This window comes from Lemur catta, chromosome 8 (genome assembly GCF_020740605.2).
Source record: "Lemur catta isolate mLemCat1 chromosome 8, mLemCat1.pri, whole genome shotgun sequence".
NCBI classification, from domain to species: domain Eukaryota; kingdom Metazoa; phylum Chordata; class Mammalia; order Primates; family Lemuridae; genus Lemur; species Lemur catta.
This window is the reverse complement of record NC_059135.1, coordinates 63,947,235-63,962,019: the sequence shown is the minus strand read 5'-3', so window position 1 is coordinate 63,962,019 and position 14,785 is coordinate 63,947,235. Positions and strand designations below refer to the sequence as shown.

The following is a 14,785-nucleotide window of genomic DNA, read 5'->3' as shown; positions in this document are numbered from 1 at the left end:
ACTGGAGTAGGCGGTGCTTTACATGTGAGGCTCTGTCCACGTCGCTCTTCAAGGGTTTCTTTGCAGCCGAATGCTTCTGGCGCTGGTGACGGTTTGCACATGCTCCAATCAAGCAGAGTTTCTGCCCAGATAGATCAGCCAGCAAAATATCTTTCAGGATTGGTACACACATCTCACAGGCGTGAGTCTTCTGGGTGGATGGACCTGACTTAGACTGTGACACTCCTACAGAAACATTCTGTTCAGAAGGCGTCTCGCCATCCTCTGTTCCACGCTCACAACCCAGTGAGGCTGCAAGTGGAAAGTTCTCCAGCATCACCTCAAGGTACAGGAGCCTCTGAGCCTCATCAAGAAGTTCCATTCTTCCTGTGAGAAGTAAATGGTGATGTCCTCAGAGGTCACACAGCCCTTTGTGAGGTTCATGTGTGCTTCTGTAGTCATGGAAACCTGAGCTGGGACCCTCAGTGCAGCCACTGCCATTGTTCTGTGGGTGGCTTAGAGTCAGAAGTGGCAGGCGATGGGGATGAGGACCTGGGAAAGCAGCCACCACCACCACCACCGCGACCACAGCGGACCCTCAGACCACCCGCTGTGCAGCAGGGAGGACTCTTTCCCTTGTGCCTTCCTCCTCTGGTACCTCTCACCAAACAAAGTGCTCCCAAAGCTCTGATGGACTCAAGAGCTGCTAAGAAACTTCCCCAGATTATATATTTGTTTGGAGTGGCTTTGCAGAGGCCTGGTGAAGATTTTAAAATCTCTACCCCTTTGTGCATGTGATGGCTGCACCAGCTGGTCTGGTGGCCCTATTTGCTGCCATCTAGTCCCACAGTACCCTCTATGTCCCCTATTGCAACTGTCAGCACAGATAGCAACGTAATCACTTAAAAAAAGTCTGTCTTTCCCACTAGACTTTCAGAAGCTGTGAATATAGGAACTATAACCATTTCAGTCGTTACTGCATGCCCATGGCCTAACATGATTCCTAGCATACAGTAGGTACTTAATACCTATTTGACCTATTTGATAAATGAATACCTGCATGAATAAATGGAAAAATGAACTCATCTCAAAACTAACATAAACACCAAGGAGATCTTCTACCTGATTCCCCAAAGTCAAACTATTTTGATTGTTAATTTCATATCTTATAAATCAGATTTAAGATTGAATCATGTTCACAGAGAAGATGAAATGGAAAAGTAATAAAAGAAACAAGAATCTTAACAGGACATTTTACATTAGATTCTATTCAAATAATTCTAATCATGTCCCCATGCTCCTCCTGGCACATGTATTAGTTTGCCAGAGACAGTGACAGAGAAGTTTTGACACCTGTATGGTGAGTAACCACTGAGTGAAAAATTGATTTTCTCACTCTGTTTACATCAGAAATGCAAATGTCACCATTTGGGGGACTAGAGTTGATGAAAATATGAACTGCTTAAGCGTATCTGCTGCATAATACATTATACACTGCAATATCGTAACAACCTTTCTGGAGACTTGCTTCACTTGAGCTACAAATTTTGCCCCAATTTCATTAAGAAAATGGGGGGGGGAGGGTTGTTATTATTCATATGGTATAAAAGAAAATACAATATACAATAACTGTACAGTGACAACCAAGGAAAGGAGCCAAAGAGCATGGGTGGCAAAGAAGAGGGAGGGAATTGAAAGCTAAGATTCTCTTTCTGTCTCTGCCTCTGTGAGTCTATAGATAGGAATGAATCAGTAAGTTCAGGCTATAAACTTCTAGATAAGAAAGAACCTTGTCTGTTTCCCCTGAAAAGGTACTGCCTGCATGTGGGTGTCGTCAGTCTACCTCCAGGGCTTTCCTTCTGTGTGGCTGGTATTGTGACTGAGAGGTGATCTGATGTTATCAGTGTGGGACATCAGCTCAACTTCCCCATGCTAGTCTCTAGCAGAAATGTGACATTGTGATTCCGGATAGTCAGGACTGAGAAAGAGGCAAGTGAGAGACAGGTTTCCAGGCCGAAGATCACAGAGGGCCTGTGGGTTTGCGTGTTTTGATGGATGCTTGGAGACCGAACCCAGCAAATACAATCCGAGGTCTGAGTTTACACAGCGTCATTGTAACTTTGATCACCATGAAACCTGTCCACAAAAGGGACCGAGGAAATAGAGACATTACCGTTTAGAGTTACAGGGGTCACCACAGGTAGGACATCGTTCACAGGTTGGCCCTGAGGCTCCAGGGTTCGTGCAAACACACTTGCCACAAACGCAGTCCCCTCGCCCGCTGCAGAGCACCCCGTCTTCGGAGACGCACGAGTCTGTGCTGCTGGTGCAGTTGCAGTACTCGCCGGTCCAGCCGCTCCGGCACACGCACTCGCCACAGTCACAGTCGCCGTTATCTGTAAAACAAAATGCTCTATGCCTCTCACGGCCAAAACCATAGGCAGATTTGTCGGGGCAGGGGGCATCTTTTCTCATTTTTAAACACCATCAAAAAGACTAAAGAAGAACATGAGAAAAAGTGTGTGTCTGGGGGGCATGAGTGTAGATATGTTCTATCTAATATGTTTTGCTAACTATGTATATTTATTGCTCTAGTCTCCTAACTGGAGATCCACTTGATTACTTGATGTTATATCAAACAGAATTTATAACTAGATGAATTGAAATAATCCAGAAAGCCCATAATAGCTACTTGATATGTGTATGTGTCCACAGGCATATATATTTATTGTTCTCTTCATTTTTTGCTTTTAATTAAGGTGCCATAGGATAAAGATGCAAGCAGACCTGGGGTAAAGCCTGCCCCTCTACATCACTTCAGCTGAGTGATCATGGAAGTCTCATCTATAAAACGGAGGGAATAAAATCTATTTCCAGTACTTGTGGCCAAATGAGATAATGTGTCAATCTCCTAGTTTTGTATTCATTCACCAGTTAGATGCCCCATAGGCATACAGTGAGTGCTCAACAAATTCATAATTTAACAAATTTTAATTGAGCATATACTATGTATCAAAGATTATATTCAGCATGAGGATATAAAATTAAATAAGACACGGTCACTGAATTCATAATCTAGTTTAGGAGGCAGGCAAATAAATTTACTACTAATATATACAATGCAGTGTGAGAAGGGCTATATACACAGGGAAAAAGTTTCCAAATTAAATTGGAGATTTGGAGAAGTTTCCAGAGGAAATGATGCTTGAGCTGAATTTGAAAGATAAAGATAGAAAATAGAAGAAGAGGGTTCCATGCTTTTCTGGCAGAAAAAGGCACCGGTAAATGATGGAAGTATGGAATCTTGAGACCTATTTAAAACCCATGGTAGTTTCTTGTGGATAGAGCCAAAATGCTCATGGAGTGTGACAGCAGGGAAGGATGGAAAGGTAAACAAAAAGTCAGAAATCAGATGATGAAAAGCCTTATGGGCTAAGGGAAGAGCTTTTATCCTGAAAGTTATGAAATTTTGGGTAAGGAAGAGACCTAAACAGATGGATAAATAGATATATTTCTAGAAATTTCCTGGCATCAGTAGAGAGACTGAAAAACCAGTTAGGAGGTTCTTTCAGGAGTAGAGGCAAGAAGATATGAGACCCTGAACTGTGGCAGCGCCACTGGGAGCAGAGGTGAAAGGATATCCAATATGGGGATAGAATGCTGAGAGTGTGGGTGTGATTGGTACCCAGTAGAGGATACAGGAAGAAAGAGAGGGTGGACTCCTCCCCAGGTGACCAGACTGGGCAGCTAGGTGGATGATATGGCTCTTCACTGACCTGAAATGGAAGCTGGCTCATGGCCACTGCAATATCCCCAATGCCTGGCACAGAGTAGTGCTCAGTTGTCGAGTGAATAAATGGTTCTCAAGAAGAGGAGGAGAAAGTAAGTTTACTTTACTCTTGTAAATGTTGCTCTAGTAGCTGTTTACTTTTCTAGCTTCATGACTGGACTTTAAGGGACACAGAGTGCAAGAGTCTTTGGCTTAACGCTCTGCTTGGTGAAAAATAACAGAATAAAGAAGATGATAACCACAAAGATTTTGAAGTGGAATTATGATTGCTCCTGGTGTGTGCATATATGTATGTGCATATACACACACATGCATTTTTTAAAGATGGGATATGTCCTAAGAAATGCATCATTAGACGATTTCGTCTTTTTATGAACATCATAGAGTGTATTTACATAAACTACATGGTATAGACAACTACACACCTAGACTATATGGTAAAACCTATTGCTCCTAGGCTACAAATCTGTACAACATGTTACTATACTGAATACTGTAGGCAGCTATAACACGATGGTACTATTTGTGCATCTAAACATATCTAAACATAGAAAAGGTACAGTAAAAATACAGTATTATAATCTTACGGGACCACTGTAGTACATGTGGTCTGCTGTTGACTGAAACGTCATTATGTGGGGCACAACTATACATATGACTGTATATTTTCTCTTTATATTACTCTCCCACTTCTTCTATTTCTCTTTCTCTTTCTCCTTTTCTTTCTCTCTCTCTCTGAACACACACACACACACACACAAATACATTATATATACATGCAGATGCTCCTGAATTTATGGTGGGATTATGTTTGGATAAACCCATTGTAAAATGTAAAACTATGGGTTTATCCAGACAAAACCCCACCATAAGTAGAGGAGTATAATGAATGCATATCACTGTCACACCACCACAAAGTAGAAAAACCAAAAGTTGAACCCTTATAAGATGGGGAGCATCTGTGTGTGTTACTTTTCCAATGAAAGATGAGTTGAAATTTACCTGGATCCATACCATTAAGACACATTCCAACTGCATTTCATAACCTATGTAATTTATAATTGACCTAATTAATTCAAAGCTAAGAATTATTAACCGACTTAACCAAAGCCAGTAATTTAATTTTTATATGTAAGTGATCTTCTAAATGACAATATCTTTTTGTTTCTTCCTCAGCAAAAGGGAAAACTTACTTTTATGATATGGAGGAATTCTATATTGCAGTTGATTCTGAAAATTTAATATGATTTATAAATATTATTAAATGAAATATACATTTCCAAACGCTTTGAGAATGCTCAAGTGTGTCACTGCATGTAAGAATTACTCAGCAGAAATTTAGAAAACCCTTCCTGGAGAAGTAGAAAAAGACCATCGTGGCAAAAACTCAAAGAACCCCTTTCAGAATTTAGAAGCCCTCCTCTCTGCTTTCAAGAGCCATCGACCTGGTCACAAAAGTTGATAATTGATATCCTTAAGCAACCAATTATCTAGAGTACTTGTTCATATAACAACAACAACAACAACAACAACAAGAAGACCATCATATTGTTTTCATGTAGAGGCAAGATCATAACCAAAGATCAAGAAAAAATTACCAGGATGTTTCAGAGGGAGAGATCTTTCTGGAATGCCATTGACAATGACTGTAAGTGCATAATGGCAGGAAGTTTTTCTCTAATGCCATTTGCCTATTAGTTTCCATGTCTTAGAATCAAAATATAAAAGACTAATGGAATTTGTGCAAGGAAAAAAATCAATGGAGCCCTATATCTTTGAGTATTTACAGATGAATGAAAGAAGTTGCATGAAAAGAACATTGTGGTAATAGCTCTTCACAAAAGCAGCAAAATCACTGGGTATATTAGTTGCAAACTAAGTGAGATGGACACAAATGGGTTGTGGCATATTTGGTCTGCTGTTGAAAATAACAGCAGCAACAGCAGCAGAGTGTCTGTTCACAATGCCAGGCACAATTCTCCCCATGCTCTAAGCACAATGCCAGGCACGTGGTAGGTACTCTGTAACTGTTGGTTGAATTTAACTAATTATATTTACTTTTACTGTACCTTTTGATACAGAAAGTTACTAATTATGGAGTCACATCTTTTGTGATTCTGTTTTGAGAAACAGTTGAAGGAAATTTGCATTGGTGAAGTTTTCTGAGTCCAGTTGAAGAAATCATTGTATTTTCTAAGTAGATTTTCTTTAGCAGTCACTGTGTCTGATTCAAAGAGAGATACTATTGTCAGATCTTCCTAGCTACAATGCACAGACCAAGTCAATTCTTTTTGAATTTGTTTCTGTTCCCTCAAGCATGGTACAAAATAAAGTGAAAGACCATCAAGGAAAGCTCTGTTGCTAAACACAGGTCAGTGATTTATACCACCTTAAATCTCTTTGATCCAAGATTTATTTTGCTATTACATTTTTATTAGACTACACTTAAGACTTTTTTGAAAGGTAATTTCAAATGTTTTAAGCACATATTTTATTAAAAGATCGCTATTAGAAATGCAGCATTGGATTCTGCCAAATATCATCTTCCTATGATGTGGGAACGGCCTCTGGCTGGCTTCCTGTCACCTTCAGATATGTCCTGTCGGTATCATGAGAGGACTGATGTGGGTTTGGAAACACACTCACCAAATCAGGAAATAAGCCTCTGAATGAAAGAGGAGAGATATCTGTCTCAATTGGCACGGACTCTAGATTTTTCACTCTCTAGGGGGAAAAAGGCAGATTTTCTCACAAGAACCTATTGGTAACGACAGCAGCAACAAAGAAATGAAAGGTAGGTACACTTCTAAGAGTATCAAGTGGTTTTCAAAAAGCTTGGAATTCTTTGAGGCTTGTTTCTCTCAGGTCTTTTTTTCCTGAAAATTAGTCTTTTAATATGTTTCTGACACTGTGGTTTGAAAACATAACTTGCTTATTTTTATATAAAGATAATGGCTTTCTGTTTTCAAGAGCTGTCTGCTTACATAGTGTGAAAAACCAAGACATTAGAGTCTAAATTCAGCAGCCAGTCAGTATTTCAATTGTAATACAAATTTATATCATTTAAAGCATATATTAACATATTTGTAATTCTTATCTGAATAGATTATACTTAAATATATATGTATGTATCTCAGACTGATTTTATAATAGTAATATAACATATTCTTAAACTATAGTGATTTTTATGTCTACAAAGGATATTAAAACATAAATATTTCTATTTTAAACTTTTCTTACATTTTCCAAGATATTCCAAGTCATTTTTCATCTTTATCCTTTCAATAGGCTTCTTCACCTATGTCCTCACTCATCTTTTTTTTTTTCTTTCTTTCTTTTTCTTTGAGAGACCGGGTCTAGTTCTGTCACTCAGGCTGGAGTACAGTGGCATGATCATAGCTCACTTGAACTCCTGGGCTCAAGCAATCCTCCTGCTTCAGCCTCCTGAGTAGCTGGGACTACAGGCATGCACCGCCACACCCACCTAATTTACCTTTATTATTTTGTAGAGACAGGTGCCTCAATATGTTGCCTAGGCTGGTCTCGAACTCCTAGGCTCAAACAATCCTCCTGCCTTGGCCTCCCAAAGTGCTGGGATTATAGGTGTGAGCCAACATGCCTGGCCTACTTACTCATCTTTATTATACCCAGTACCTAACCTAGCATCTTTCACATAATAGGTATTTAATAAATATTTGTGGAATGAGTGAAGGCCCTGAAAGTCCATTCAGTATTTTTGTGCTCCTTGTCCTTGGCAGCATGTTCCTTTAGGAGTCTACCTTTTGGTTTTTCCAAAGTAATAGGCATTTAAGAGTTGGGTCAGATCTAGTAGCTTGATCCAGACAAGTCTGGAAGAGAATGGAGTTCAGATTACAGGCAGTTTTGTGGAGTCTGGGTGATAACCAGACAGAAGGCATTTCCATCTTTTACCCACTTAGGGAAATAATAATAGAGACGTAAGTTCAGTTGGCAGAGATCTCACCCTAAGTGCATGTTAGAGCCAGAAATCATACAAGAGGAGATTCAGTTACCCTAGGTCTAAAGTTGATCTGCAAATATTTATTGAACACCTATTATGCCCGGGAAACTGTGGAAGGTGCAAAGGATGCAAAGCCCCTCGCTGATACTTGAACAGCTACAGTGTAAGATGGATTTAAACATAGCCTACCTCCGCAGAGCAGCCCTTTGTGTCTTACACAGGAGAAATTGTCACACTGGCAGTAAGGTCCATAGATGTTTCCATAGGGTGACAAGTGGCAGATGCACTGCCCACAGTAGCAGTCACCCCTTCCGCTGCAGGAGGGGTGATCTGGGGTCTCCTTGCAGGAATCTGTGTTCAGCATGTCCTCGCCACACTCACAGCGAGGCCCCATGTGGCCGGGGTTGCAGGCACACACCCCACATTGGAAGGAGCCGTTCCCATAGCTGCATTTGGAGCTATTCACTTCTACTTCTTTCTCACAGTTGCAGTTGCATTCTGGACTGACAAGGATTTCGAGGGCGTCCCCCAGCCCCACAGGCTTTACGATAATGTGCCTGCTTCTCTCGCACTTTGGCATATTCACAGTCACGTTGAATGAAGCCTGGAAAAGAAAATACTAATTATCTGCTCTCTCCATCCACCAAAATGCACGAGGTGAAACAAGGCTGCACAGAAATCAGCTTTGCCAAAGGCATTGACTAGGAAATCTTTGAAAATCACTTTTGAAATTCTTAAAAGAAATCCAGCTTCAGTGAGCTAAAATAACTTCTGACCCATCCAAGTATCGTTCAGACGGTCTATTGGCCATCTACTTACTGTGTCTCCCACCTTCATGTGGGAGCATTTCTTTTGGTGTGGAAAGAGGGTACCGTTGTTACAGATCGCTGTGAATGACAAGTTGAGTCCTTCTGTGTCTCCCAAAACTTCCAGTTCCACTTCAGACCGCAGTTCCTTAAGACAAAGAGTTAAATGAAGTCATAACCAAAAAAATACAACCAGAAAAAGAAATTGTGAATCATGTTCATTAAACTACAAATGAATAAAATCAAATTGGTTGTAAAAGAAGTTCACCATATCACCAATCAATCAAGTAAGCAATATATACATTTTATATTTTATCAAATATAAGACGCCAACAGTCATATGATACACCATTATCTTATGACAATTAAACTATGACAAAATACCTCAAGATGGTTCTGCACAACAAATGCCTCAGTCCTATCCATCTATCATTGCTTCAAAAATTATTTTATCCATTCTGAGGGATTTGGCAAGTTCTCTTGCTCCGAGTTGCATAGCTTGGCATATAAAAAGGAAATTCTTTTGCTTGTATGTCAGTAACAAAATATAACAACAGCTTCCTTTACTTGTAAGCATCATCATTTCTTAGCTGCCATAAACCAACTGGCTGTTGCTTTGCAAAGAATTCAGAATTGCAAGTCATTCCTCCAACAATGAATATTTGCTTCACTGCTATCAAATTTACACCCTGCTGCTCTCTTTTGGTACATTTTTGCATACATAATAACTTTTCATCTCAATATCAAATCATAGTGTAAACTTTTTGGAGTTATTTTAAAATGGCAATTAAACTTAACACTTACAGCAGCAACAATGCATTTGATGAATGGAAGTAACCATAATCATGATTATCAGTGAAAACTACATCATGACCGCTGCCCAGCAGATAGTGATTATAATTCACCATTAATTAAAAGAGGGATCAAAGTTTTAGAGATGTTAAAATGTGGAGGGAAAGTGGGTGCCTTAAAATCAATATTGGAATTTAGTGAGTACCTTTTGTACATCTGGAGGGGAATAACATAGACCAGATTTCTGCCCTTGAGCAGCTTATCATCTTAGTTTCTCTATTCCTTGTTCTCTTACAAAATAAAAGTCTGTATTTTGAGGGGATGAAATAAAATTATTAAAAATATAAAAAATCTACAAAAACAAAATTTGAAATATTATGAATTAAGTTATACTTCATTCAATTCATCTAAAAGATTTTGAGTCCATATACCCATCTCATTGTTGACATTTTAAAAGCATATTCAGCTTCAAATTTTCCTTAAGGATAGTTTTGTCAACTGCATAGCAAAATGACCCCCTCTTTCTCCAAATTCTGTTTATACTGAAACTGTAAAGAGTTAAAACAGGAGTGGTGTTGGAGATGGTGGCACAGTGAGTCAGGAGCTGAGTGAGAACTGAGAGATGTGAGCTGGAGGTCTGCAGTGACAGCGGTAACGAGGACCAGTGATGACGTCATCTGACCTACATAAAGGAAGTCTCAGCATCGAGGTAATATCATATTGCAAATTTGACCAGGAATATTTTAATGTAAATTTCCCAAGGAAAGGACATAAATGTTTGTTTGTATTTTTTCATCATTTCATTCATTCATTTTTTGAGCATCTGTTATGAGTCAGACAAAACAAAACAAACCAAGTTGATTCTCTCCTGGAATTTAAATGCCAGTAGAGGAGCTTACCCTTGGTGTCACTGATATTTCAGCAGCTTTTATTATGTGATTAGGGAAGGAAGGAAATTAGTGAATGATAATCAGATGAATACACATCCACTATTTAAGTTTTTTTAAATACCAATATGGCACCATGCAATACTGAGCTCAAGTGTGTGGCCACAAATTATAAACACAAATCATCTATCTCTGCCCTATAGAAGCCAGTCAGAAGCATTTCATGTTTTCTCTCAGTATATTTTTTTCATATTTCTCTTTTTATAGACCAGAAAGAAATTCAGTCTTCGAGTCCTCATATTTTAAAGTCTTTTTAGAATATAGTTAAAAATAACAGAGTAAAAAAACAATTTGAACTAGTGCCACTGTCTATTGCATATTTCACCTGTGAATCCTAAAGTTCCAATAATGACTCCTGCACAAGATTGTTTCATTTAAGAATAGTAAATGCTTCTTAGTATTTTTGATTTAATTCTAATGTTTAATGCCTTGGTTTCAACTATCCCGTAAGTTATGAGGCACCATAAAGAGAGACAAACCTCTGACAGGGCAAGCAGGGGCATGGATTGGGCTGGTCAGGCTGGAGGGGGAAATATTTTTGACAATTCACTGTCTCCTAATCTGCTTAATTTCTTCGAGGACGTTAGTGGCCGCCACCATGGAGGGTATTGGGTTCGAGAAAATGGAGTGTGTTCTCATTCAGTGAAGGATTACTGCGTGATTTTATTTGAGTCTACACATTAAAACTTTAATTACTGCATGAGAGGGAGGAAGGTTTTTATAGTGTTTTGTTGACAAGCTTCCCTGTCTGGAAGTATTTCAAGCATGAGCTAATGTGGTGAATAATTTTTGATGTGAGCTAAGAAAATTGAAATTTCTGCAGATATCAGTGAAAAGCAGCCTCATCATCCTGTAATTTTAGTGGACACATCTGCATTTTATTCTCTGAGGAAATGAAGTATTTAAGAAAACATACTTTGCTTTTACTCCTTCAGGTGAGTTTTAAAACTGGTAGAGTGATACCAAAATCATTGGGAAGTTTTTTTTCCCCCCAAAATATGTAGCTCTCCTTTCCCCTACAGCTCTCCAAAGATGTATGTGAGAGGAACATGGCCGTGTCTATTTTTAAAAGGTTTCACTAATGATTCTGATATGTCATTTAGTTAAGGAACATTCTTTACTATATGCTAAATGCTGGTGTATACTACATGTGCATCATTTATTTGTAATTTTAAAACATCAGAAATTGGGAGAATTGTATTCATCTGTTACTATATGTAACTGCTGGTTAGAGCAAATACTAGAGTTTTATAAAAATGCACTTTTTTCATTTCTGTCCTAATTTAGGGCTTCATCTTCCTCTTTGTGTGTATGCCTGGTTTTTATTTTTCTTTTAACGTAAAGGCAATAAAGAGGGGTGATACTTAGCAACCAAAATAAACAAGAGTTGACAACTGGCCATCCATCGCTGACTAATTGAGTTATGAAATGGGGACAAAGAAAGAGAACATAGCAACCCTATAGGTATGTATCTTGTTTTAAGGAAGGAATTCTGTCCTCAGGTGATAATTCACAAAGTCAACGCAAAGAATTATTCATATATACATACTCATAACACCAGTGGAAAATTTCCTTGGTTCCCAAAGGTAGAGAACCTAAAAAGTGGTATTCCTGGCATGCTTTTGGTGTTTTGGTACATAGCCAACACTGGTATTTTTGCTTGAGTTATAATCTAGTCTCATTAAGCCTGTGGAGTTGGCTCTCCACATAACTCTGTTACTCACTGGCAATTTAAACTTAATTTTTTTCAGACAGAGGGCAGCTTAATTGTATGACTCATGAAGCTTTTTCAGTCGAATTAAAATTTTGCTGGTGTCCATGTTGCTGTTGGTTATTATTATAAAAACAACCTCAACTTTATGATCAGGTTTATGATTTTTCTATCTTCTGCTCCACCTCTCAGGAAGAAGATCTATAAATGAACAACATTTATATTTTGGCTGCATTAATGCAGAGATTTTTTCTTTGGATAGGCACCCTCTCTACCAACAAATGAGAGTGAATTGAACTGCCTAAAACACATTTTAGTTTTTGAATATCAAAGAAATGCAAAAAGAAGCCAGCTGTAAAGTATCTTACTTCATAAGCCGAGATGATCAGCTGCAGAATGTTCCCAGAGTCCTTCTGAAGCAGCCCTACTGTCGCTCCAGGAATAAGTTTTGCATAATTCTGTAAACAGAAAAAGAGTAAGTCAATCTTTGCTCACTGTGATTGAGAAACATTAAGTGTGGGGTTCAGCCTGCTGGCTGTGATCGCCCAGTTAACTGGCTGGAAAAAACAGACTCCTGATCACAAACCGGCATTTCTCCTGAAACTGCAGCCGCCCTATTTGGTGCTGCTTCCTGCGCTCACGTGGGAAATGGACGGGGCGGACTTGCCACTGGGGAAATCCAGGGCTGTGGTTGCTGTTGATTAGGGCTGTGGTCGCTGTAGTCTAGGGCTGTGATTCATATCATGACCCAATGGGAGTCAAGTCTCAAATGACAGTAAACATTTATATACCATCTTCCATTTGTGAAGCATCCTTTGTCTAAAAATTTCTGAACCTACACCCAGGAACTTTGTTCTCCTTTGGCAACGTTGCAGAAACCAAAGTTTGGTGCACGCAGGCATTGAGGGAGTCAGGTTGCTCCAGACATCATTCAGTGTGGAGGTGTTGAGGAGCAATCACTTGGTGGAGAAAGAGTGAATTAGTGGATGCCTGCAGTTATCGCTCCCTTTCCTACCAGTAATGAGCACTTTTAGAGTGTCAGCACCGCGCTGGGGCTGGCTGGAACTGCCCCCGCCTGCCTCTCACGACGGAGTGAGCCACAACCCTGTTCTGAAGCCATTCTCCACCTACACTGCTTCTCCTGAGATGCTGTTACCACCTGAGAACTCACAGTATCAATAGCTCATCGTCACTCCAGGTGTCGAGCATGGCCAGGGCATGAGGCGTTACACAGAAGAGAATTTTTCCAGACAGCTGAAAATGCCCCCTCCTTTGAGTTTTATGTTTTAAAACTGTTATTTTCAAATGAAAAGTTTTACATCCCTGTCTTCTTAAAAAAAAAAAAAAGACTCTCCCAAATCCTTTGACTTTTTCTTGGAGGCATAGAATTACACTTATCAATATGAACTATGTCGTTCTATAAATACCAAAGGCTTTTGAAATTCACATAGAGGCCACACCCATACCAAGCGGGCCCTGACTGTGATGCTGTTGCTTCTTGTATTTGTTGTTATATAATGTCTCCCTTCTCTTCGTTAAGCCCTAGGGGATTACTCGCCTACTAATTTACTCATTTATTTATTTACTGTTGCATTCAACATCTATTAAGTGGGTTTAATACTATAGCTAGAAGACACAACCACTCTCTCTGTCCGCTGTGGTCTTCTGTGTGTTGTGGAGTCAGATGACTGCGTCTATTAAAACCGGATGTAGAAAAGAGTGAATGAGCTTTGAGTGAAGGATTTAGGGCATATCCTAGTTCAAACATAACGATATCCTATCTTATTCTAAAGAAGATTTAAGTAGCTTAGAAAATGAACAAAACTAAATTAGGGTGAATAATTATCATTAATTATAATAGTGATACTGAGTAAATAAATCAGGACAAGGGGAACAGAGGAGAGGAAGAACTGAAGCCAAGGTACCATTAGAACACAGAATGCACGCAGGACGTCCTTCCTGGACTCTTGCTGGAGGTGGGGCTGGAGAAGGCTTCCTGGACACAAGCTTTCTACATGTCCTGTAGGGAAAAATGGGCTTTGGTTTTGATTTGTGGGTTTGTCATGTTGCACTTATTTCGGTGTTCATGACTGGGTTGAAATTGGAAGTCACTGAAAATCCGAACTCTGCACTGCAATGTGTCAGATGGTTTGACGGTTTACCACGGCGGGGGCTGCGGGCAGCAGTCCAGGTAGCATTCTTCACCCTACTGCGAGCTCCGCATCCCCACCTGGTGGACCCCCTTCTGTTTCCCTGACTCAGGGAGATCTTGTAAAATATGAGGAAGGCGCCAGTTCATGGACTTACCTTTTCAAATAAACACATGTCCCCGAAGGCTGTGAAGCATGAGACATGTGGTTAACAGTGAACACCTAAACAGGAACTTGAATTCCACTTAGGTGGAGCTGGCACGTGTGTAAATTTGACTCATCTCAGAAGAGAAAGCAGAAGGAATTCTTAGAGGTTGACGAAGAAAGTTTTAGATCCTTTAGAAAAAGAATTTCAAGGCTCTTAGCTTTGTATGAAACAGCTGTCCTTGAAAGACATCCTGGTATCCCCCAGGCTGAGGTGTCATGGATATGTCCTGCAAGCACTAGTTCAATGGCCTCCAAATTCGCAGTTAATGTTTGGCTATCAATGCCAAGTTCATCCACTTCCTAAAGCATAATTATGATCCTGCATGTGGTATGACATTTGGCATTTGGCTATTAGGACAAGTGGTGAACATTAATCGCCTTTGCTGATTGCCACTAGAGAGAAGGTATAAAGGAGTTGGCAGCC

At 39.6% G+C, this 14,785-nt stretch overlaps 1 protein-coding gene across 2 annotated transcripts in view; it reads right to left on the bottom strand.

The window, feature by feature from the left end:
- ITGB6 (integrin subunit beta 6) overlaps nt 1–14,785 on the bottom strand; it is a 73,647-nt gene that overhangs the window by 22,082 nt on the left and 36,780 nt on the right. For both annotated transcript variants that reach the window (XM_045558958.1, XM_045558959.1), the window contains 4 exons: nt 12,373–12,462; nt 8,568–8,702; nt 7,938–8,352; nt 2,153–2,375 (listed from right to left, as the gene is read on the bottom strand). In XM_045558958.1, the coding sequence (XP_045414914.1) occupies nt 2,153–2,375; nt 7,938–8,352; nt 8,568–8,702; nt 12,373–12,462 (863 nt within the window). The remainder of the gene's footprint in view (nt 1–2,152; nt 2,376–7,937; nt 8,353–8,567; nt 8,703–12,372; nt 12,463–14,785) is intronic.